This window comes from Esox lucius, chromosome 24 (genome assembly GCF_011004845.1).
Source record: "Esox lucius isolate fEsoLuc1 chromosome 24, fEsoLuc1.pri, whole genome shotgun sequence".
NCBI lineage: Eukaryota > Metazoa > Chordata > Actinopteri > Esociformes > Esocidae > Esox > Esox lucius.
The window spans coordinates 24,305,651-24,330,470 of NC_047592.1; the positions used below are offsets into that span (position 1 = coordinate 24,305,651).

A 24,820-nucleotide genomic window follows, 5' to 3' on the forward strand; every position below is an offset into this window, starting at 1 on the left:
GCAAGTGACAGCACTAAAATAAAAAGCTTAAGAAGCATTGTGGTGTTCCCTGTGTGATGAATGTACACTACACTATGCAAAGTTATTAGTTCAGTGAGGAGAGATGAAAATTGAGGTTATGAAACCAAAGTAAGCTACTATAATATCGAATAAAACATTAGGCCTAATTAAGGAGTAACACAAACAATCCTTTATTGGAGAAGGACAAGACAATGAAATCACTCATCTGAAATAATGTATTGGTCTCTGACCAGCCTGCCATTAATGTCATCTGGGAATATAGCTGCATTGTCCCACTCAATCTCCGGTGCCACTGCTGGACCCCTTTCCTTTCTCAGACAGGCAATATTGTGTTGGACCGTGCAGGCTAAAGTAATGTCACAGGCCCTGTCTGGGGTGACCTTCAGGTGGTGGAGACACTGAAATCGTGACTTGAGAAGGCCAAATGCCATCTCAATTCAGGCCCTTGTTCTTGCATGGGCAAGATTTTATCCTTGCTGTGCTGCTGTCTGAGGGTCTGCAAGGGGAGTGAGAAGGTATGTCTCACAGGCATAACCCTTGTCTCCCAGCAGAATGCCAGATAATTCACCTGAGAATACAAAATGTAATCATTACAACTACACAAGTAAAACCTTTGACACAATTGTGTTTATCAGTGAAATGTGTGTGGCCTACCTTGTGATAGTCGCTGGGAAATGGTACTGGGCCTTAAAACTCTGGAGTCATGGACTCTTTGCCTCCACATTGGTAAAGATGCAGGCAGCATCACAGATCATCTGAAACAATGCAATGTTTCCTATTCAGTATACATGTCATGCACAGAATACATTTGGGCTAATTTTTACATGAAATATTGATACTGTGGAAGGATTTTCTGTTGACACAATCTCCCTCATGGGCCCCTTAGGGGCGTTTAATGTGGATCTGTGTGCAGTCCAGCGCACCAATGACATTAGGGAAAGCTGTAACACAAAATAGTCTGAGTATATCCTGTGACTATTGTAATGTAACACGTTTTTGTAATCTGCAATTCATGTTACCTGAAATCTCTTTGATGAAGCACATTCTTCTGTGGCCAGCGAAGGTAATAAAGATGTGTGCCAAGGATTTCAGTGCCAAACACACTTCTGACACAACGGCAAATAGTGCCTTTATTTAGAATTTCGGCATGTCCCACGGCATATACAAACATGCAGCTTCTAAAAAAACGCAGTGCCACACAATAACGGATTCCATCTCCAGTAAATCCATACCTCTCATGCAGGTACTCGTCGGGAAAAGCTAAAGGGTCTGATCTGTCCCGAAACACCCTCTCACGTTTGAAAGCACGTCTAAATATCAGCGCTTCTTCATCCAAAACGTCATTCAGAAATGGGCATGCCATGGTGCAGGGAGGAACACAGGTGAATGGGACTTGATATTTTGCCCTCATCACTGACTTAATTGAAATCCCTGTTGCAAATTCATCAACCATTTCAAACCATCTAAACTGCAATAGTAGGATTTAAATCAAACTCGTCACAGCAATAGTGACAAGTAATGCGTGTTAATAACAATAAAGCAGAACACATTCAGAAGACAACGGAACAACAGACTGTTGAGCGAAATGGATTACAGCAGCCACATAATTGGGAGTCAGCCTCAGAACTATATGTCACCTTGAAAGAAATAGCTGGCCTATAAATATGGTCTACTGCAGTCCACTCTTAAAGGCCAGATGTTAAAGGAAAACATTCTCAAATGTGGCTTAGCTGTTTGAGTATCATGTTTGGCAAGTGGAGTTCAGTATATGCAGTGTCATATCAGAGTGGAGACATACATTAAACTCAAATGTAACTCCCAAACTATATTTGTTTATTTTCGGATTCACCATCGAGTTAACTGTGTGTCAATTGTAGGTCTGAACAACCAAAGAAACGTGGTTCTTTTCAAGAGGTATTGTTAACAAGCTTGTTTGCAAGCACAACATGTTATACACTGTTTCAAATGTGAAACTACATACATTTTAGCTGAGTACAATTTTACTGTTACTTGTAATGTGACCTGTACTTAACATTTTTTCTGTGATTTTTCATTGAACAAAGTAATGAACAGAAATAATACACATTAAAATACTTTGAACTGAGCATGCACTCTTATGCTTTATAAACTACAGATTTAAGACTGGGCAAAATCCAGACTTGGCACATCATTAAATGCACCCAAAGCCTGGAGAATTCTGTAAGCAAAACTCCATGTTTGTCTAAAAGACACTGTAGGTCTCAAGGAAAAGGAGCTTTAGGGCATTTGCACAGGTGTTTGACATAGGGAATGGCGAATTTGGTAAGAACTCGATGCATGGTAGTGGTGTTATTCCAGCAGGTGGAAGTGATGCGAGCCCTGTAGCAAACAGCCGGACATCCTCTAGGGACACAGCAGTTGCTTTTTCTGAAAAGGAAAAGTCAACATTGTTTTTGTATCTTTATCATCTAACAACTAAATTATACATCCTGAGAGGGTCAAGCCAAAGGGTTTCAGCTTATCGTATCCATCTACATGCCAAATGTAGTTTGGACCCATGGAGTGATATGTACGCCTCACAAACCTCCGTCTTGTTCTCGCATCCGTTCCTTGTGGATTTAGTTGCTTCAGCAGTTTCATCACTGTGTGTCGTTTAATACGTAGATTGTGTTTTTGCTGTACTTGCCACATAGTCCGATAGCGGAATAGTTGCCCTGGGCCATGCAGCTCTGTAAGGATGGCACGTCTCACCTCATCCAGTTGTGAATAGTTTTTCCTTCTGTACAACCCTGCTTCTCTCAAACGTAACTTCAAAGTGCGTATACTCATCCTGATGTTGTGATTGTTTGACAACATATCAACTACCACGTCGTATGTATGCCCTGCATCAAAATAATTCATTATAATAGCGAAAGTATCTTCGGGAGTACTCATGTTTTGAAAATAGGCGCTTTTCCGTATTTTTCACCCCTCCTTCCTGTTAAAAGACAGGCGGTCCTTCTGTCAGGAGGTTCTGTCCTCTGCTAGATAGGCCCTACCTTTTCCGTTAGAAGTTAATGTCGTTGTGTTTCATTATTTGTTGAAGTGTTTTCGTATTTGCCGTTGTGTTTTCATATTTGCCGTTGTGTTTCATGATTTGTTGAAGTGTTTTCGTATTTGTTGTTGTGTTTCATGATTTGTTGAAGTGTTTTCGTATTTGCCGTTGTGTTTCATGATTTGTTGAAGTGTTTTCGTATTTGTTGTTGTGTTTCATGATTTGTTGAAGTGTTTTCGTATTTGTTGTTGTGTTTTGCACTTTTAGTTGTCAGACCTTTTAACAGGAACGTGGATGATCTAGAGCCTTCCACAATTATTGTAATAGTTTGTCTATACGGCGTCTATACGAAAGCAAACCTCAATGCATACAAATGTCTTGATGCATACACTTTCTTACTTTTTGGGCATGTCCGGGATATCTAATATCGAGATTTGTCGAATTACTTCTGTGTATATACGGACCGATGTAATATACAGATGTAGGCTAATACACAGCGACAAGGACAAAAACGCAGTTATACAAGACGTGGGCTAAAATAAGTATAGTTGTGTGTAAAATGCAATCCGTACGCGTAGAATTTCAATTTGTGCAGGATTGAGATCCATACGTTTTTCATGTATTTGTAAAATTTAAACGTGTATTTTGTGTTCACAGATCTCAAATTTACCTACGGATTGCCAATCTTCTCATACAGATTTTAAATTTACGCACAGATTGTCAATGTGTTCACACGGATTGTCACTCTTCATACAGATTGCACATTTACACACGGTATATCTGTTCACACAAATAATATTGCGACATATCTAACGCCATATTTTAATTCTTAACCTTTTGCTTTCAAGAAGTTTGATTTTGATCTCAAGAACCAAGGGGGGTTAAAAACAAACAAAAAGCGTATTACAGAGACAGAGGTATACAACTGATATCAATTTATAATGTAAACAATATTTTATCGTAACAATATTGTTCTAAATGCTTCTGAAAGGCAAACTTGTACTGGTGAATGTAATACGTGGCAAAAAAAAAAGTAGCAGATTCATTGAAAAGGTGGCCCTTTTGTTATTAAAGATATTGTTATCAAGTTAGCCCAAGTAGACACCCTATTGGTCAGGTTTTAGAACATCACAATTCTTCTGTTTTATATTGAAATGTAAGCAGTTCAGCTCTAGTGAATAACTTGAAATGTTTCTAAGGTAAGCGGTAACTGCCAGAGATAAAAAAAAAAAAGTTAAAGTTACAAAATCTGAAGAAAAGAAAATACATTTCAGAGTTGGTAAAAAAAGGAATTATCAGGGGACAAATAATGGGTTAACAACTTATAGCTCTTCTGCAGCAATTGATGCAAATTAAGCTTGGAAAGTTGCTAACAATTCCTCCAGGTGTTCCAACTTTTGCTGATTACTTACAAACCCCCTGTCTGTATAAAAGTGCGGATGAAAACAGACTGTGTTATTTCGCCCTCTTAAGAATTATGTGGATAGTATCGTACTCCAAGAAGTAGTATATTTCTATCATAATGGTGAGAAAAAGGCAATTAACAAAGGAAGACACACCATTATAACCCTTAAGTGTAGGTCTTTCCTACAGAGAAATTGCAAAGAAAGCCAAGGTGTTAGTGGGCACAATTTCCTACACTATCAAAAGGCACTTCCTGTCAGTTTTCCTGAAAGGTATGGCAGACCCAAAGCCACAACCGAATCAGAAGACAGGTTTCTGAGCAACAGCTTGCGTGATAGACGGCTCACAGAACAGCAGTTTTAAGCACAGCTTAACACTGGTTGAAGTAAGCAAATCTCAGTTTCAACTGTGAAGAGAAGACTTCGAGCTGAAGATTTGACAGGTCATGTGGAAGTACGAAGCCATTGATAAGATGGCAACACAACAAAGAGGCTTGCCTGGGCCATGAAGCACCACCAGTGGACCACTGAAGATTGGAAGGTCTTATTGACCGATTAATCAGAATGCCCCAAGCTGGAGTAAGGGTGATGATCTGGGTCTCTTTTGCTGGATCCGGATTCGGCGACTTGCACAGAGTGAGTGGCACCCTGAACCAAAACGTCTACCACAGCATTTTGGAGTGCCATGCAATTCCCTCTGGTGTACAGCTAGTTGGTCAGGGGTTTATCCTACAGCAAGATAATGACCCAAAACATATCTCCAGACTCCAGAAAGTACCTTACAAGAAAAGAACAGTAGCCTTCAAATCACGGAATGGTCGGCACAGATTCAGACTTAAACCATAAGCGTGTTTGGGATGAACTGGGCAGTAGGGTGAAAGCAAAGCAACCTACAAGTGCAACACATTTGTGGCAATGTCTGCAACAGTTTTGGGAAGACCTTTCCCAACGATATTTGATTTCTATTGCAGAAGGAATGCCACGAGTGTGTTCAACTGTTACATCTGCAATATGTGGCTACTAAAATGAGTCAAAAATATAGATAATATTTTGTTAAACAAAACAATTCCATTATTTATTTTGTTTCCAAATGTTTATTTGTTCTATGCTTTAATTTCAGAGTACATTAAAACATTCAACTGTGTGAATTTCAATAAAAATGGTAAATTGGAATTTGAGGTGTTAGTGTACATTACATTCATAGCAAATACTCAATTGGAAAAATCAATCCAGAACACTTTGGAATAAACACAATCCCAAACATCATCAGTTTCATCACGTTACAAAAAAGAATAGTAAGGGTTAATATTAGCGTTGTACCACACTTATTTGCTTCTTTAAAGGATAATGCTTTTGAATAATCTTGTATCTAGACAGAAGATGCTGTCTCTGTAGCTAACCCTAACATAGCTGTCACTCCTACTGCTAGATCCTAACGTAATTGTCACTACTACTGTACTGCTTGAGCTGAGCCTCTAACAAATGCTGAGCCTCTAACATAGCCTTCCCTCCAGATTTCAGATGTAAGAGTAATTCTACTTAAAGATATGTACACAACATATTACACATCCCGCTTAAAATGGGAGGTTTAAAAAAATAGCTTTGTAAACAGAATGCATCTTAAACTGACAAGCACTACAGTGTAATTTCCTAGGTATATATGAATTACAAATTATTGATATTGTCCTTACATAACTTTTGATTGAAGAAAACATTGTGGCCAGTGTTAGTTAAAGATGCCTCCTGCACATTTTCAGAACTATCAAACTATTTTCTTAAACTTCCCATTTTAGGCGGGATGTGTAATATGTAGTAAATATCTGCACAACATGTAAGAGTGCTCTTACTGTCACGGTACGGTGAGCAGCAGCGCCACCCTACCGTGCTCCTTAGTTCCCATTTTAATCATGCACACCAGGTCCCGGTCACATCATTTGTAAGTGTTTAAATGTTTCCCCTCTGCTCCCTGCATTCGTAGATCATTGTTGTGCTTGCTGTCGTCGTGTGTGTTGCCGCTAAGTGTACGTTTCTTTAGAACCATTTTTTACAGTCGTTTTGCTGCTTAAGTCAGCCCTTTACTTTTGTTGTTTGGTCGTGTGTGATTTTGTTTATTAAAAATCAAAACCGACCACATTCCGCCTGCGCCTGGTTCCTTACTCCTGCACCCTGTGACACTTACCTCCGAAACCTGGAGAGCAGGTTATGTTTGAAACTATGCATCTAACAGAAGGAGTAACGGCTGTGTAAGGATTAGCTACACTTAAAATAAGCTACAACAGCACTACTTTCCTGAAAGTCATGGAACCCATATTTAATGGTAGAACATTCTTTGTTACAATTGAAGCTGCCCTTTCTTGGGGTGTCTTGATGATTCAGACTTTTGTCGTTACATTCATTGGCAAAATTTTTGGTCTAGTTTCATGGTGCAACCGAGCCAACTGCAAAAGTGTAATTCCAATATGATTTACTTACATGAGCAACAAGACTGTGTAATTACTAAAACAAAAATCACGTGTAATTACACACTTGAAATAACCGCCTACAGGATGTTTTGTAATTACCTCTAGTTCTTCCACAATCTAATAACCTGTACTGATAAATCATTGTATAGTAATTAAACGTAATCCCTGTGGTATTACATTGTTGTTAATCAAGGTGTTAATGTTTTTACATAGAAGTTACATAGTAATAAGTATCAACTTAAGGGAAAGTATTACCCAATTTGTCTTACTGAGTTCCTAAGTAAGACAAATTGTATCTTCTGATTACTAGTTGTACAGTTATTCAATAAACAACCATAGTCAATGTATGTATCCTTTGTGTTAATAGACTGCACTACAGTTTTTACCCATGGGACCTCTTAGTAAAACTATAACACCACTGGTAATTGCTTTAAAGACAATAGCATATTGTTTTGGAGTCACAGGAAAGTAATATTCATTAAGAAATTCATAATGGATTTTTATCTTTGTACGAATAATGACCTAAGATTTCAAATGTATTGATAAGATTTCTTTAAGATGATTATTCTTTTTCCATATGAAAAAATATTTTATTAATTTCTTTTTACAGACTAACTGTGGGACATCTAATGCCATGGCTTGGTAAATGACTTGAGATAAAGCATCAGCTTTTGTTAATAATAATCTTCAAAAGATGGATAGGTCCCATTTCAACCCATCAGGTCTAAGGCTAAATTTGAACATGTGCAAGCTTATTACCATACATGTCTCCCCATTAGAATAGTTACATTAGGTCCCTATAAAAAGCTAAAGGTTTGTCCTGGATATCTGTAGCTCTTCCTCCTAAATACATTACAATGATCAGACAAAATAATCTCTTGTGACAATTGCACGTGATTTAACCCTTAATTGTCCATCTTCACATTTTTTGCTTCTAAATTGGCCTTCCTTTATATTACAATGAAATGCTATACATCTGTAGAATCTCAGCTACAAGGACAACTAGCCTTTGTGAGATAACATGACAATGCCAATAAATCTAAATACGTAAGTATACATATTTCTTATTTTATTGTGTAAAAATAGCAAACTATAATAAATGAGAAAGTAAAAATAACATTGGGAGCCCTCATGGTATAAATGAGTTTAAACAGTCCAATGCGAGTTACCATTGTATGCCATCAGATTCTTCCACAGACTCATTTTATGTGAAGGGTTTACCATGAGGACACTAGAGGGCACACTCACCCCACCGGCCTTCAGATGATGTGTAAGGGGGCATCATTGAAGCAAAAATATTTACAAATGTGTGTGGAGAGTTGTGTAATCAGAATTGTATGTGTAAAATATTTGTAAGTGTATTTAGATTTGTAAATGTGTGGACAAATCTGTAAATGCACAAACAAATCTGTAAACGCTTAAACAGACAAGTCATCAGTTACAACTCAGACGGGCCTCTCATCCGCTGTCTTTTTACATGTGACACGTGACAGATCTGCAAATGCGTGTGGAGATTTGTATGTTCTGCCACTAGGCGGCGGTAGCACGCACTGATTTTATGCGTGACATTGATGGGCTGGTAACGTTGTGGTTTAAGAGAATGCCATTTAAGTCTATATAAAATAAATAAATATGGCTCCCAGAAAAGCTTCTCAGAATTATTGAGAGAGGCTGCCAACCGCCTCGACGGGACGGGGTATCGGCTCTAATTCAGGACATCCTGGCTTGCACATCATTTTGATTCAGGTATAAGAGCTTTAGCTAAATTTGCTTTGTAAAGTGAACATCATTACTTTCGTATTATATGTATGTTAGCTATCTAGATGTTTGTTGTATGTAAACCAAATTAACATGATGACACTGTGGACACAAGTGACGGCAAAATGTTAGATACAGCAGCTAGCTCCAGTCCTAAAGCTACTTATGCTTAAGTGTGCTGTCAGCAATTGTTTTTGCTAAATAACAGTACAGTAACATAATGTTTGCTAAGTTAGTCTCATACCTAATCGTTAGTAATAGCAAATGCTGCCAGTAATGTGTATCTTGTTAGTTAATCAATGTAAACAAGTGCAACCATAGCTACCAATGAATCATGTATTTATTCAATTCAGTTGCTTCAGATACTGATATAGCCTAAATTGCCTTGATTCTTGGTTGATTCAATTGCTTGAATACTGACTTACAAATTACTCAGTTTTTTATGTTCACCACTAGGAGATAGATGTACCAGGATAAGTGTGAAGAACCAGGGCCCACTAACTGTTGATCATCCTGTAGCTGGTCTATACACCGTTGTGGGTGTGACAGGCCATAATGTCCAGCAGAGCAGGTAGCCTAACCACCAACTCTTCTCTATAAGGTATGGAGGCTGACTATGTCAGCTTAGTTTACACACAATGTATGTACTGCTTTTATTATAAAGGTTGCCTTGTGGGAGAGATCAGGATGTCAGGCCAGACTACAATTTCTCTTACTACAGGTGTGTTTGTAAGGCATAAGTAAAAAGGGGCATTGATTTGGATTGGATGGTAAATGGGTATCCAGACTGTTTGTGGTCTCCATAGGTCCCATGTCACTGATTGTAAGGGGAGGAGTGTTTACCAGTGTGATGGCAATACGTAATATCATAACAGCATGGACACCTAATCATCCCCAGCTTCCAATTGGTTGATATTCTCTCCTCCTGTAACTATTTCCCAGGTTGATGCTCTAAATTATACTTTTTTTTCAGGCAACATACCTGGTAAATAAAAATCTCACCTACAAAACATTTCATTCATTTATCTTAATTGCTCTATTTATCTTTAATGTTTCAGTCCATCCCAACACTCACCACAAAGGTCCTATCTCTTGTTTTTTCAGAGCTCTGATGTTGCAGACTACCAAAGGACAGACAAGGCCCATTGCAACGGTACTGGGACTGAAAGATATTAACAGAACAATATATCCGCTCACATCACCCAGTAATTAGGAAAACCGGAGAGTAGGCTCGCTTTTAGAGTCATTTGCTTGTTAAAATTCTCCAGGTTACATGGGGAAACATGCCTCTGCCTTTATGCAAGGCACCTAATCCTAAATACTACAGTAACTTGCCCTGTATAATAGTGTCTGATAAATGACTCAAATGTAAAACATTTGTACAGATTAACGGTGGGTGGGGTGATCAATTCCAAATAAAAAGGGCCTTGCTGCTTAAGGAAATAATAATAACCAGACAAACTGTACAGTATAAGTCACTGTTTTTGTCACTTCCCTGTCTCATAGCTTTCCATTCTTCATCTCAACCTCTTTCCAGGTTGACTGCCTGGGGCCCTACACTCTGTCCCCAATTCTGGCCACCAGGGTTCTGGATCACCATGTTCCACCGTGGGTCCTGACTACTGAGAACACTACCGGGCTAAACATGCTCAGAGACACATGTCACTTATCCTTCTACTGATACCAAACATGCATCTGTGTATTCAACTATTCCACAGTATTACTTAGATACTGCATACCACATAGTCTCCAACACCCCCGTCTCAGTCCTTAGTTTTTATGCTGCGTTTGTGCCGGGGGACAAGGGTCAGTCTGAATTCTGAAGTATCCTTTTGGAGGAATGCCCCTGATAATTACTGTTGTGTCCTGTTGAATCTTAAGAGAACCTAAGTCCTCGGACTGTGTTTGAGGGTTACCTGGCCTGATGCCTCCTAGTTGTCCCTGCTCAAAGTCCACCTGGTTGTGTTGCAGATCTACACAATGATGATGGGCCACCTGGTCACCCATCTTTGTCCACCTGGTTGTGCAGCTGATCTGGATTCTGACCCGCCAGTAATTGGAACATGCTAAAATATTGGACCAAAAAGGTAATGTATTCTTATGAATTTCCCCTAGAGCCCTCAAACGCTGTCTACTCTCTAAGTTTCTTCTTAGGTTCCGTTCCCACTAGTGCCAATGCAAAAAGGGTTCTGTAAAATTAATTGGATGAACAGATAACACCAGTGGGTGAGTGGAACAATTTATAATATGAGAATCACATGAATAACTGGACCTGTATACCACACTTATTTTGGGGTCATGATTCTTTCATAAAATATAATATCACCAACATTGTAAAACTGTGGCAGAACAATTAAAACTCCCCAGTTGAAATCCTGCCTCGGTCTGAAATAAAATTGATTAAACACTAGTGTGAAATGTGTAATTTACATTAGTGATGAAATCAAGATCTTAATGTTGTTAACTCTATCACCTGATTAGTACTATAGAATTATAAACTGAGTTGTTCAAACACTAAATGTTCATTAGCTATAGGATCTGGTAAGTAAGTAAGTAACAAGTTTCTAACAGTAATAACGCAGGACGTTTCAGGTGAATGGCTGATATACAAATGTGAAGAACTGTATCCAGGCATTCTGCGTCACATCGTGCCTAAGAACAAACCTTAGTTGTCATTTATTGTTCATATACTACACCCCTTCCTGTCTAATTGCTGAAATATCTTACATTACTATTTATTATTCAGAGACAATTTAAGTATGAATATTGAAGAATGACTGACAAAGAGGTAATTCAAATAATTGTATGCATGTCAAACACACATACAGACCATAAGGGCCATGATAATGACTGAGTCTGTATATGTCAAAGCTGTATCCAACCACAGGACAGCATCCATTCAGACTGGAAAACAGTTATTGTTTCATAGAGAGGATAAAACAGGCCAATATTAGCTATTATGGAAACCAGTGAAGCTTGGTGCCAAACTGATGGGTTGTTTTTCAGATTGTGTGAGATTGGCTGGAACTGTAGAGGTACTGGGAGCAGTAAACTGACTCAGGAGGACATGCCCTGAAAGTAGTCTGGTCCTCATTCCCTCAAGGTATCTAGTGTTTCCCTCTGCACACTTGTGTGTCTAGGACTTAAAGAAAATCAGCAAGAAATAAAATGTTCAATCTTAACAGATGTCCATGTAGCTACTACCAGAGGCAAGGTACTGTAGATTTACTAGTTTGGATTCTGGACTGGAGATTACATGGTGGGTGGATTTTTGCAGTGGTTGTCAAAACTCCTCTGGAACCCCCAGTTATTCCATGTATTTTAAATACTCAAAATACAACAACTTTGAATGAAATAAAAAAATGTCCAGAATTATTCAAGAATTTTAAGACATTTCCAGAACTCCAAATGGGTTTAAAGCCACAGCCCTGTTTCCAAAATAGTTGGTATGCTGTGTTAAATGTAAATAAAAACACAATGCAATGATGTGCAAATCATTTACATCCTATATTCAATAGAAAGTACTACAAAGACAACATATCAAATGTTCAAACTGAGAAATGTTATTGTTTCTTGAAGAATATATGCCCACTTTGAATTTAATGCTAGCAGGGGCAAAAAAAAAACTGGAGTGGTTGTGTAATGGAAAAAACAAACCTGGTGGAACATCTCACAACTAATTAGTTTAATTGGCAACAGGTCAGTAACATGATTGGGTATAAAAAGAGCATCCCAGAGAGGATGAGTGTTTCAGAAGTAAAGATGGGGAGAAGTTCCCCACTCTGTGAAAGACTGTGCAGGCAAAGATTGCAACAATTTTAGAATAAAATGTATTTCTCAATGTAAAATTGCAACAATTTCTGGAATTTCATCATCTACGGTACATAATATAATAAAAAGATTCAGAAAATCCAGAGAAATACGTACGCAAGGGACAAGGCCGAAAAAACAAATATTGGATGGCCGAGATCTTCGGGCCCTCAGGCAGCACTGCATTAAAAAAAACACATGGTTCTGTAGTGGACATCAATGCATGGACTCAGGAACACTTCTGAAAAAATACTGTTTTTATATTTATGACTGTGTTAATTTGTCCAATTACATTTGAACCCCTGAAATAAGGGGACTTTGTATGAAAATGGTTGCAATTCCTAAAAGCTTGATGCAATATTTTTGTTTAACCCCTTGAAATCAAGCTGAAAGTCTGCACATGTCGGTTGTTTCATTTCAATTCCATTGTGGTGGCGTACAGAGCCAAAATTATGAAAACAATTTCAGTGTCCAAATAATTTGGGACCTAACTGCATAAACAAGATCCAGAAACGCCACTGCATTCTCTGGACCCGAGCAGACTTAGGCAAAGTGGAAAACTGTCATTGGTTTTGGGAATCGTCCTCCAGGCTAAAGAGGGGAGGAACCATTCTGCATGTTATAAGCACACAGTTCATAAGCCAGTATCCGTGATGGTATGGGGGTGCATTAGTGCACTTCTGTGAAGGCACCATTAATGCTGAACAATATATACAGGTTTTGGAGCAACATATGTTGCCATCCAGATTATGTATTTTTTTAGGGAAGGCCTTGCTTATTTTAGCAAGACAATGCCAAACTACATTCTGCACTTATTACAAACGCAAGGCTCGGTAGTAAAAAATTCTGGGTGCTAAACTGGCCTGTCTGCAGTCCAGACCTGTCACCCATTGAAAACATTTGGCGTGTTATGAAATGAAAAATATGGCAAAGGAGACCCCAAACTGCTGAGCAGCCAAAATCCAATATCAAGCAAGAATGGGAAAACATTTCACTTGTAAACTACAGCAATTGGTCTCCTGAGTTTCCAAACACAGAGTGTTGTGGAAAACATGCCCCTGTCCCAACTTTTGTTGCTGGCATCTTAAGTGAAAATGGAAATTTTTCTAAAAACAGAATTTCTGGTGGGGTTATGGAAGCTACTTCTAGCTACATCAGGACGAAATGTCCATGCTAGGGAGAGAAGATTTAAAGAATTCTAAAAGAATTACAGTGGATGATTAGGCCAGTTCTGATATGCCTTGAGTTTAATGTCCACAATTAACTCAGATGTTGATTTAGGGGAGGACTCAATTGCACCTGAAATAAACCTTCCTGTAAAAACATAGAACATTTGTAAAATATGTGCTCAGGTATCTGAAACCATGCTTGTCACAGGTTCTGTTTGACCTTTTAATTTATTTTGATGTTTCCTCAATCACCAAACAATCCACTGAGATAAGTGAAAACACTCAGCAAAGAAATAAAAATCAGTCAGACACAGGGAACATGATTGAGGCCATTGAGCAGCTGAAGACGTAATACATTTTTGATGAATGTAGTAATCCTCAGTGGACACAGGATCGAGGGTTCAGGGTCTATAGGTCTGTTTTAGCATGGGCAGCGCCACTGAGGACATTCACCATTTTGAAGTAGTCACTTAGGGTTATTTGCTGTAGCTTCGAAAAATACAAAATAGGTATGGGAATTACCTTAATTTAAACATTTAAAAATGGACCATAAATGTATTTAAATGTAGGCATATTCATATATAGGCCTTAATATATAGTTTTAAATGATTGTGGGATCATAACAGTAAACCAAAAAAAAAAAGGATTTGAGGGTTCTTTACATATTGGAAGTGGGTGGGAGCCCCTAAGATCTTCCAAGAACCCTTTTAAAAGGATGAATGCCAAGTGTTTACTGTTTCATAAAACTGACAATTAAAATGGTTGCTTGTCCTGCTGTATCAATTATAGAAGTAGATACAAGGAAAACCAAGCTTTTACTCTGCAAAAGAAATTAGATCGAAATGACCAAAATACCAGAAGCACTATGCTAATATGAAAGGTTAACAAGGGGAATTGACTCCAGGTGTGCATAATGGTGACTGAAGAGCCGGAACTGGGCCTGGTGGCAGCCCGGTGGCAGCCCGGGGACCGATGAGGCCGAGCGCTGGTATGGAGGGGAGGCAAGGCCAGGTTACAATACCCTATTGACATTTTCTTTGAAGAACTTATAGGGCCTTTTCTTTTTAGAGAGTGTGCCCCACACACAAATCTCATACAGGGTTATTAACCACCACAATATTAAAGGGGTACGATTTTTACCGTACCACCAGCATGAACACCAGAATTAATGACAAGATGACATGTGCAATTAATGAGTAAATATTATTGGGGAAAAAATACCATCAGAGACACTGAGGTGAACATCAGTTGGGTAAACCAGGGCTTCAAAATAGTCGCATCTTTGAAACCACATGAAACTCAGGGAATGACCATGACCACTTCAAGAATGTAACATTCCAGATACCTCTTCTTGAAAAAATGTTTGGGCTGAGACAAAAAAATGAAAAGGATTGTGATACAAAAAGATTTGTTGTTTAAAGTGATTAAGACTAGCGTTGCCAACATCATAATGCTGAATGTATTTGTTCTGGTACATACTGTAGCTCTGCATGAGTCTCCCTCTCTCGCAATATATATGTCTAGAACAGCCCAACAGATGGAGTGGATTAAATTCTCTCTTTCTTCCGGCTGGGACCGTCACCCTGTTTATGATAATAAACCAATGGATTAATTATGTTTTACATTCATATTAGCGGTTGTGGAGTGGAAGATGCCTCCAATTAAATACATTTATAATGAATGCTTTTGAATTCAGCGCCAGCGTAATTATAAGTAAAACATTTTATATTTTTGAGTATACTAAGACTTAATATTCTTCTTATTTATAAATAAAAAAATCCCAAAGTAGCAAAATACTATAAAAGAAAAACAGTATTAAATAATTTAAGTACCTTCACTACTTTCAACCAGAGTCCTTAGACCCTTTTAAACATTTTGACCCTGTTAAACATCAGCTTTAACGCACGATTCGAAATAGAGATGAATAGAACAGGGGCTATTTCCATAAACGACGCCCCTGTAGGACATATATGCTAACTTGGGAATCGTAACACTTGCGTTCACTTAAATTTGCCATTTTATTGCAGTTGTCTATTGGAGCCCATTTCACTAAAATATTCAGAGAACCCAAGTACATTTCTGTACGCAAGGGACAAGGCCGAAAACCTGTATTGGATCGCCGTGATCTTCGTGCCGTCTGGCGACACTGCATTAAAAACAGACACGATTCTGTAGAGGAAATCACTGCATTGGCTCAGAAATACTTCTGAAAAAATACTGTTTTTTTCACCTACTGTTGTTGTTTTTTGCAGATTTTTGTTTACATTGTTATCTGCGCGCGCGAAAAGTTACACATTCTTTATGATGTCACCTCGTTGCCAATCACCTGCTATGTATTTCTAAAACCAGTGCTACATTTAAATATAACAACAAAATATTCAGTGTGATAGGCCTATTGGAAAGTAGGCTACATGTGAAGCTAGATCATTTTTATAGATTCGGAAGATATGGCGACTCACTCGGCCGAACAATCGCACCTGAAAAATTGTGACAGTGGGAACTTACCCTCAAGAGAAGTAATCATAGAACTAACGGTTCATGAACCGTCTAATAATACGCTGTTAGCAGACACTGAAACTCCAAACAATGTAGCTGGGGACGTCGATTTTCGTGTGGATAAATACGCGCCACCTATGTTCAGATGTCGGAAGAGGCCTCGCTATGAGCCGGACATGGTCGTGAAATTTAGCAATTCCTTCTTCAATCAAGATTTCCCTACGAGGTTGTGGAAAATAGTGGATTCTGACTTGTTCAAGTCGGCCACATGGGACAAGAACGGCATTCACATGTTGCTTGACGAGGAACTGTTCATCACAGAGGTGTTGCAAAGAAAAAGCATACGACCTACACTTTCATGTCTCAACCTTACGGAATTCGAACAACAACTAAGGCTTCACGGGTTTCAAAAACTCACCTCAGTTGCACCAAACTCAAAGGTATGGGCCTAGTTGATTAAACAGAAATAAGTCTAGCTAAATGTGTTCTTGCTGTAGTTATGACTAATGTGGAGACGATTATATCCTGAATAATAATAATTCATTTGTGAGGTTATCTCCTACTGTATCTCATTGTGGATTAAAGATTGCACCTTATAGCCTACAATTTTATCAGTTTCGCATACAACAGCACTGGTAAAAAGTTGTGCGCTACTCAGAAATACAGCATAGTTTTTTGGGGGGACATTAAGCCTAACGTGCAAAACTTATTACATTTTGCTGTAGTTATCATTACATTTAAATCTGCTGTAATGTTTTAGCACTTCTGCTTTAATTTGATCATATTTAGGAATTTCTATCTTTATTAATAAATCTAACCTGTCTGTCTGTGTTTTTCAGTTGTCCATGTATTACCATCACAGCTTCAGGCAGCACCAGGAGAAGCTTCTGAGGAACATCAAGGTCCAGGTGTTTGAGGCAGATGAGAAAGAGGTGGATAAAGAAAAGCTTGAGGAGGAGGATGAAGACGTGATGATCATCGGGGTCATCCCTGCTCCTCCTCGTCATCCCGGCCCTCCCCCTCCAAACACGCCTTCCGTTCCTGGGAAAGGTGAGACTTGGGCTGTCCAGACTGAGGAAGTGGATCTTTTACGGGCCAATAAGGACCTGGTTGCCAAGATCAGCTCAGTGGTCCACCTAATGACACCCTCCGCTGCCAACGCCCCACCCGACACCACCCCAATCCCAGCACCGACCCCGGCCACCTCCTCCATCACGAGCTCACATGTGACCTTTGTGGCCGGGGCATCCTTGCCGTGCGCCAGGTCCAACATCGCGGAGCAGAACGTCAGTAGGAGCAACAACACTACAGCCCACCACGGCTGGGTCAGAGTCAAACATAACCAATCCTGCCAGGTATCAGAACCAGCCCTGGGACGTTCACTGACCACCTGTCCCCACTCCAGTGTAGCCCATTCGGAGGTCTTCCCACCCTCCACCTACCATCAGCTGGGTGTCAGCCAGGTCCAGTTCAAAGAGGCAGCAGACCAAGCACATCAGGTCCCCAAGGTACTATTCCCGGCCCAGCAGACCAAACAGGTCCAACAGTTTCAAACCAATCAGGCCCAACTACCTCAATCTCACCCAATCCAACAGGCCCAACAGACCCAAGCCCAGCATTTCCAACTGGCCCAAGCCCGTCAAGCCCAACAGTCCCAAGCCCAGGCCCTGTACCAACAGATGGTCCAGGCTCAGATAGCATGGATGCATGGAGCGACCTACAACCCCTGGGTCCTGCAGGCTTTGCAGATACAGACGGCAGCCTACATGTTCCCCCATACGCAGTGTCTACACCGACCACCAGGGGGCATCTCCACCGACCACCACATCCACCCAGTCTTTCACACCAGAGGAAGCAGTAGAGTTGCTGAGGCCACCAGGCTTAGGCCGGAGTCGAGACGCTACTCACCTGATCTGACCTCCTTACCACCCAGCCAGAGTTACAGTCAGTGAATGAATCCATCATACATCCAAAAAGGAGAAAGCCTGAGTAGGCCTGAGCCCAAGTACTATTGGAATATTATAGAGAACTTTAGATCATAAAAAATATTTTACATTTGGTTCAATTGATGGTTATTGTGTGGATAATTTGGGTTCAGGAGAAGGGGAAACATTTTCATCAGTACATTACAGAAATAATAACATATTGCCACAGAGATCAAAGTATGTAATTTGGAGACAATATAAACTTTTTTTTCAGAGAAATATTTCATGTTTTTTCCCCAAAGTATATCCTGTATTAAGGGGTAGTTGGTAAAACAGGAAAAATACAGAACCAACCGGTTTTGAGAACAGAGTCTAACTCTTTTCATGAATACTCAAAATGCTTCATCCTGTGGACAACCAAAGGAACATTCTAATTACCCCAGCCCACCTGGAAACGTGCTTTCATTTGGTTTACTTGTTATAGTGTAACATCTATTCATCATCTTGCAGTGATGGGCTGAAACACAGTAAGGCCGGATTAAACATGCTGTTCAGTGTTTTTTTAAGGAGTTATGTCATTGTCTAACACCAGATAGTCTATGTTACAGATACAGATCATTGTCTTAACACCAGATAGTCTGTGATGTCTGTACTGGTCAGAGTTACTGCAGGGAACCCCCACTGAACCAGAGTCTAGTAGAATTTAACTCTCTGGGCCAGAGATATTGAACCTGTGATGTCCGGAATGGCTTCTGTTGTGAAATGGACAGTCTCTCTATTTCAGTTCATGAATGAAAAGAAGCCCTGAATAGAGAATCCTCATCCTAAACGATTTTAGGCTGTATTTTATGACGAGCCTGATTAAGTTGTCAGCCTTGAATTGAGTTATTTTAAACTGAAAATATTGTGTGGTTTTAACACATACCAACAGCATCCATTGTTAATGAAGACAAAAGACAGAATTCTGCATGAAACATTTTATTATTAATCAATAATCAATCGTTCATGAGAGGATATATTTCCCTGGTGGTTTCACAGAGTTTATTGTATTGTCCTTCCCGTCCCTTCGTCTTTCTGGGAAACACGTTCAGCTGTCGAGATGTGCACCGCCAGCTCCTCCATCTCTAAGTTAACATACGAATCATCCATCTTCTTTTTCTCTCCCCATCTCAGAGGTTCATCCTCTGTAAAATCATCATCCAAACCCTCTCTGCTGCCTTCTTTTTTTGTATAACATTTATAAATACAAAATCCTGAAGTCTGTAGTGCTATAGTAAGGAATATCCCCACCCATATCCACAATGCCACCCACCACGTGGATTCATCTTCTTGAGTGTCTTTGACTGTGAGAATGACAGCATCAGGATTTCCCCTATTTCCTAAATTGAAGAAGCACTCATAAATGCCCTGATCAGAAAGCTGTATGTTGTCGATGGTAAGGGACAGGTCTCCTTGTTTGTAAGCATCCTTGGACACATGTAACCTGTTCTCAAACCCTGGACCAGTGGTCAAATTATCTTCTTTGACAGACATAACTGTCATATTACCTTTTGTGTACGAGACATTGTAAGGAATTTGTTTGTCTGTCAATCCGTAATAATTAAGTGTGACAGTGTCGCCAACCTTGGCAGATATTTTCACGGGGACCAAAACTTCTAGTTTCACATCCTGTAAAACGTTGTTGTCGCAGACACACTCATAGTAACCGTTATCATTGTACACAGCTGAGGGGATGATGAGACAGAGGTCTCCATTGAGCTCACTGTCTTCGTGTCGGACCAAGATCTGATTCAGGTTTTCATGCCTCCTCCACACATGAACACCATGACATTTTCCCGGGCAATGAAGAGAGACAGAATCGTTCAAAAGAACTGTTTGACGGATAATAGTAGAATGGGAGGAGGTCATTGCATTTAGAAGGACAAGCAGAAATACTGGAAATGCATGGTTCCAATGCATGGTTACTTCTTGGATAGTAGGCAACTACTACTTCTATGGTTTGGTATAGTTTGTACTGTCAGTGGCAGCTGGCTGGTATAGCGGACTGCCCTCTTCAACTTTTCGCGAGAACTGAAAAAAGGCTCTGACTTCACGTCCGCTTCAGTGTAATTCAGGCTTGACCAGTAGAGAGCTTAGTGATGTTCCATGGTCCAACCCGTAGATCGCTTGAGTATTTTATAAAGTGCAAGTATTCTATAAAGTGCAAGTATTCCCGTCCAATATCGTGCTGCTCCCAGCCAACACTTGTACTAAATTTTCTGTCTTGACACTCAGCAAATCAAATGAGTCACTGCCATACAGCATTCCAGTACTGGCTCTCCCTAACACCAAAGCTGATAAATGACTATTTACCTGAAGGGCTTTCAGCTGGTGTCCAGTGCTGGAATCAAGCTGTGTTGCGAAGAAGCTCCATGTTGATTGTGTGGATGATTACATTAATGTACTAAAAACTCCACAGGAGTCTTGTCAGCCACAGTCAATTAGGGCAATGGTTGCACCACTTCATTAACAATAAAATATTGTCAAATACAATAGAACAATGTAAACACTAAACCAACACTAATCACTTGTTTTACATATTTTAAACATGAATAAAAACAGGTTAAAACTTCAGTTTTAAAACGGAAAATGCTACCCATAATCCTTCACGCATCTTGTGAAACAGGTAATACTTGTGGCGGTGATTCAGTCTGTTAACCTTGCTCAAGGGGTTTGCAACTCTGCACTGCCCTCATGTGTTTAAAGCACTGATAGACGCATGGCTGGGGAGACTTCATTTTAAATTTATATCCAGCCTATGGAAAAGGGTTGAGAGTTGTTATACAGAGACTTTTGAGTTGTATCCAAGTGTCTCTTTTATGTGCTGATAGAAATGTATATTTTAACACTTAATGGTACCTTTCCATACTACATTCTTCAGAGAATGGTTTAGACAGATGTCTAAACCATGTCTAACAGATGTTACCATAACCCTCAGGGTGTTGTAGGATTTCTCCCTAATAAAGGGGATGTTGTTTTTCAAATCTTTCTTCTTGCCGCAAAAAACTACCACATACACTCCTATGAAAAACACCTATAACAGAAAAAAGTAGATTTTAAATGTTAACAATACAGGGTTTCAACTGAAAATGTACACATTATAGAAGAATTATCCAACATTATTAAACGTTCTCTGATCAAAATATAAAAAACAGAAGAATAGACAACATGTTATTTCCTTAATGGCCTGAGGTTGCATTTAGGAGATTGGAGGAAAGGATACAGGGATTTGGACTGAGTACCAGAACCCAAAGCCATCTGGGTCACCCAAGTCGATCATTGACATTTGTTTCTGACTGAGAGACATACACATTCTGAGCGACCTCGTTGCCCAAACAGGACAACTGCTTCTCCACCTGGGGAGGCAGGGGTGGATGTGGTGGCAGGCTAACCCCCCCCCCCCCCGTGATGGTAATTTTATCGATCAGAACTCTTTTAGAAGGAAGTACAGAGACGAAATACTCTTGGCACAAATTAACACTTCATTTATTATTTGCAAATAAGAGAGACGCATCAAACGCTTACATACATAATCATCCGAGGAGTCTCTAAAGCATTGGGAAATACATTCAATACTTATAGAGAAATGGGTGGGGTTAGGAATCCACATGGTCACACCATAAAACCACCTATGTTCCTTATCCTTCCTACCCCCTGTTGTGTATCTTCCCCTACCCTCTCCTAAAACCCATTGATCTGCATCTACCCCCGTCCTGCTGGAGCTTCATGTTTACCTCAACACCTCATACTTCCTTTCCCACAGCACTACCAACATTCCTTTTCTCATCTAAACAGTTGCTCAGTCGTTTAATCAGTTAGAATACATTATTAAAGAAATGTCACTGACACCCCCCCCCCCCCGCTGGTCACTGCAGGCATGGGAGTGGACATGAGTAGACCATCATCTGCATTACCTCAGACCAAGTGTAGAGCAAACCTGGGCGTAAATTACCATTCACAAGTTTGGGGTCACAGATATCCTTGTTTCGGAAAGAAGAGCACATTTCTGTCCATTAAAATAACATCAAATTGATCAGTATACAGTAAAGACACTGATAATGTTGTAATTAGCACATGTAGCTGGAAACGGCTGATTTTTTATTCAATATCTACATAGGCATTCAGAGGCCCATTATCTGCAAACATCACTCATGTATTTCAATGGTATGCTAGTTTATAATTTTTACAGGCTAATTCATCATTAAAAAACCTTTTCACAATTATATTTGTAACACTGAAAGATGTTGTGCTAATTAATGAAGCAATTGAATTGGCCTTCTTTAGACTAGTTGAGTATGTGTGAAAGCTGCAAATGACTCAAAATGGCCAGAAACAAAGAACTTTCTTCTGAAACTCATCAGTCCATTCTTGATCTAAGAAGTAAAGGCAACTCCATGTGAGAAATTGCCAGGAATCTGAAGATCTTGTACAACACTGTGTACTACTCCCTTTACAGAATATTGCAAACTGGCTCGAACCAGAATAGAAAGAGGGCTGGGAGGCACCAGTGCACAACTGAGCAAGTGGACAAATTAATTAGAGTGTCACCTCACATGTCCTCAACTGGCAGCTTCATTAGATTGTACTTGCAAAACACCAGTCTCAGCATCATGCCATATCTCAGACTGGCCAATAAAAAGAAAAGACTAAGATGGGCAAAAGAACACAGACACGGGACAGAGGAAGACTGGGGAAAGTGTAGTTTGAAGTGCTTGGATCACAGATAATATTTGTTAGATGCAGAGCAATTGAACATATGCTGGTGGAGGGCTTGATGCCATCTGTCAAGCATGGTGCTGGCAAATGTGATGGTCTGGGGGTGCTTAGGTAGGGGTAAGGAGACCTTGAAGAAGAAAGGCTATTACACCATTTTACAATGCCATGCCATACCCTGTGGACATTGCCTGGTTGGAGCCAATTTCCTCCCACAACAGGACAATGACCAAATGCACAGCTCTAAAACATGCAACAACTGTTTAGGCAAGAGGCATTCAGCTGCTATTCTGTCTATAATGGAGTGGCCAGCACAGTCTCAGATTTTGAGCTGTTTTGGAAGCAGCTTGACCATATGATAAGAAGTGCCAATCAAGCCAATCCAATTTGTGGGAGATGCTACAGGAAGCATGGGATGAAATCTCTTCAGATTACCTTACAGAAAGTAATCTAGCTAAATTAGTTAGTGCTGTAGCTATAACTATACAGTGGGGAGAACAAGTATTTGATATACTTCCGAGTTTGCAGCTTTTCCTACTTACAAAGCATGTAGAGGTATGTAATTTGTATCATAGTTACACTTCAACTGTGAGTGACGGAATCTAAAACAAAAATCCAGAAAATCAAATTGTATGATTTTTAAATAATTAATTAGCATTTTATTGCATGACATAAGTATTTGATCACCTACCAACCAGTAAGAATTCCAGCTCTCACAGACCTGTTAGTTTTTCTTTAAGAAGCCCTCCTGTTCTCCACTCATTAACTGTATTAACTTCACCTGTTTGAACTCTTTACCTGTATAAAAGACACCTGTCCACACACTCAATCAAACAGACTCCAACCTCTCCACAATGGCCAAGACCAGAGAGCTGTGTAAGGACATCAGTGATAAAATTGTAGACATGCACAAGGCTGGGATGGGCTACAGGACAACAGGCAAGCAGCTTGGTGAGAAGGCAACAACTGTTGGCGCAATTATTAGAAAATGGAAGAAGTTCAAGATGACGGTCAATCTCCCTCGGTCTGGGGCTCCATGCAAGATCTCACCTCGTGGGGCATCAATGATCATGAGGAAGGTGAGGGATCAGCCCAGAACTACATGGCAGGACCTGGTCAATGACCTGAAGAGAGCTGGGACCACAGTCTCAAAGAAAACCATTAGTAACACACTACGCCGTCGTGGGTTAAAATCCTGCAACGCACACAAGGTCCCCCTGCTCAAGCCCCTGCGTCCAGGCCCGTCTGAAGTTTGCCAATGATCATCTGGATGATTCAGAGGAGGAATGGGAGAAGGTTACGTGGTCTGATGAGACAAAAATTTAGCTTTTTGGTCTAAACTCCACTCGCTGTGTTTGGAGGAAGAAGAAGGATGAGTACAACCCCAAGAACACCATCCCAACCGTGAAGCATGGTGGTGGAAACATCATTCTTTGGGGTGGCTTTTCTGCAAAGGGGACAGGACGACTGCACCGTATTGAGGGGAGGATGGATGGGGCCATGTATCACGAGATCTTGGCCAACAACCTCCTTCCCTCAGTAAGAGCATTGAAGATGGGTCGTGGCTGGGTCTTCCAGCATGACAACGACCCGAAACACACAGTCAGGGCAACTAAGGAGTGGCTCCGTAAGAAGCATCTCAAGGTCCTGGAGTGGCCTAGTCAGTCTCCAGACCTGAACCCAATAGAAAATCTTTGGAGGGAGCTAAAAGTCGTATTGCCCAGCAACAGCCCCGAAACCTGAAGGATCTGGAGAAGGCCAAAATCCCTGCTGCAGTGTGTGCAAACCTAGTCAAGATCTACAAGAAACTTATGATCTAAGGTAATTGCAAACAAAGGTTTCTGTACCAAATATTAAGTTCTGCTTTTCTGATGTATCAAATACTTATGTCATGCAATAAAATGCAAGTTAATTACTTAAAAATCATACAATGGGATTATCTGGATTTTTGTTTCAGATTCCGTCACTCACTGTTGAAGAGTACCTATGATAAAAAAAGTACAGACTTTTA

General features: G+C 40.0%; 1 protein-coding gene and 2 long non-coding RNA genes across 4 annotated transcripts; 2 read left to right on the forward strand and 1 right to left on the reverse strand.

Moving 5' to 3' along the window:
* Positions 1 to 1,587: 1,587 nt before the first annotated feature.
* On the reverse strand, positions 1,588 to 2,991 carry LOC114830305. The gene is made up of 2 exons (XR_003777983.2): positions 2,585 to 2,991; positions 1,588 to 2,427 (listed from the first exon to the last, which is right to left on the reverse strand). It is a non-coding gene; the product is annotated as an uncharacterized LOC114830305 (long non-coding RNA).
* A 5,488-nt stretch (positions 2,992 to 8,479) lies between these two features.
* On the forward strand, positions 8,480 to 11,060 carry LOC114830306. 2 transcript variants are annotated; one of them, XR_003777985.2, is made up of 4 exons: positions 8,480 to 8,645; positions 9,114 to 9,258; positions 9,762 to 9,810; positions 10,195 to 11,060. It is a non-coding gene; the product is annotated as an uncharacterized LOC114830306 (long non-coding RNA). The 2 variants fall into 2 exon arrangements; XR_003777984.2 differs by having other exon boundaries at positions 9,114 to 9,810.
* A 4,696-nt stretch (positions 11,061 to 15,756) lies between these two features.
* Positions 15,757 to 18,865, forward strand: LOC105027662. Its single transcript, XM_010899843.5, has 2 exons — positions 15,757 to 16,572; positions 16,972 to 18,865. Exons 1-2 carry the CDS (start codon positions 16,084 to 16,086, stop codon positions 18,082 to 18,084), a joined length of 1,602 nt encoding a protein of 533 aa, XP_010898145.4. The 5' UTR covers positions 15,757 to 16,083; the 3' UTR covers positions 18,085 to 18,865.
* Positions 18,866 to 24,820: the final 5,955 nt, after the last annotated feature.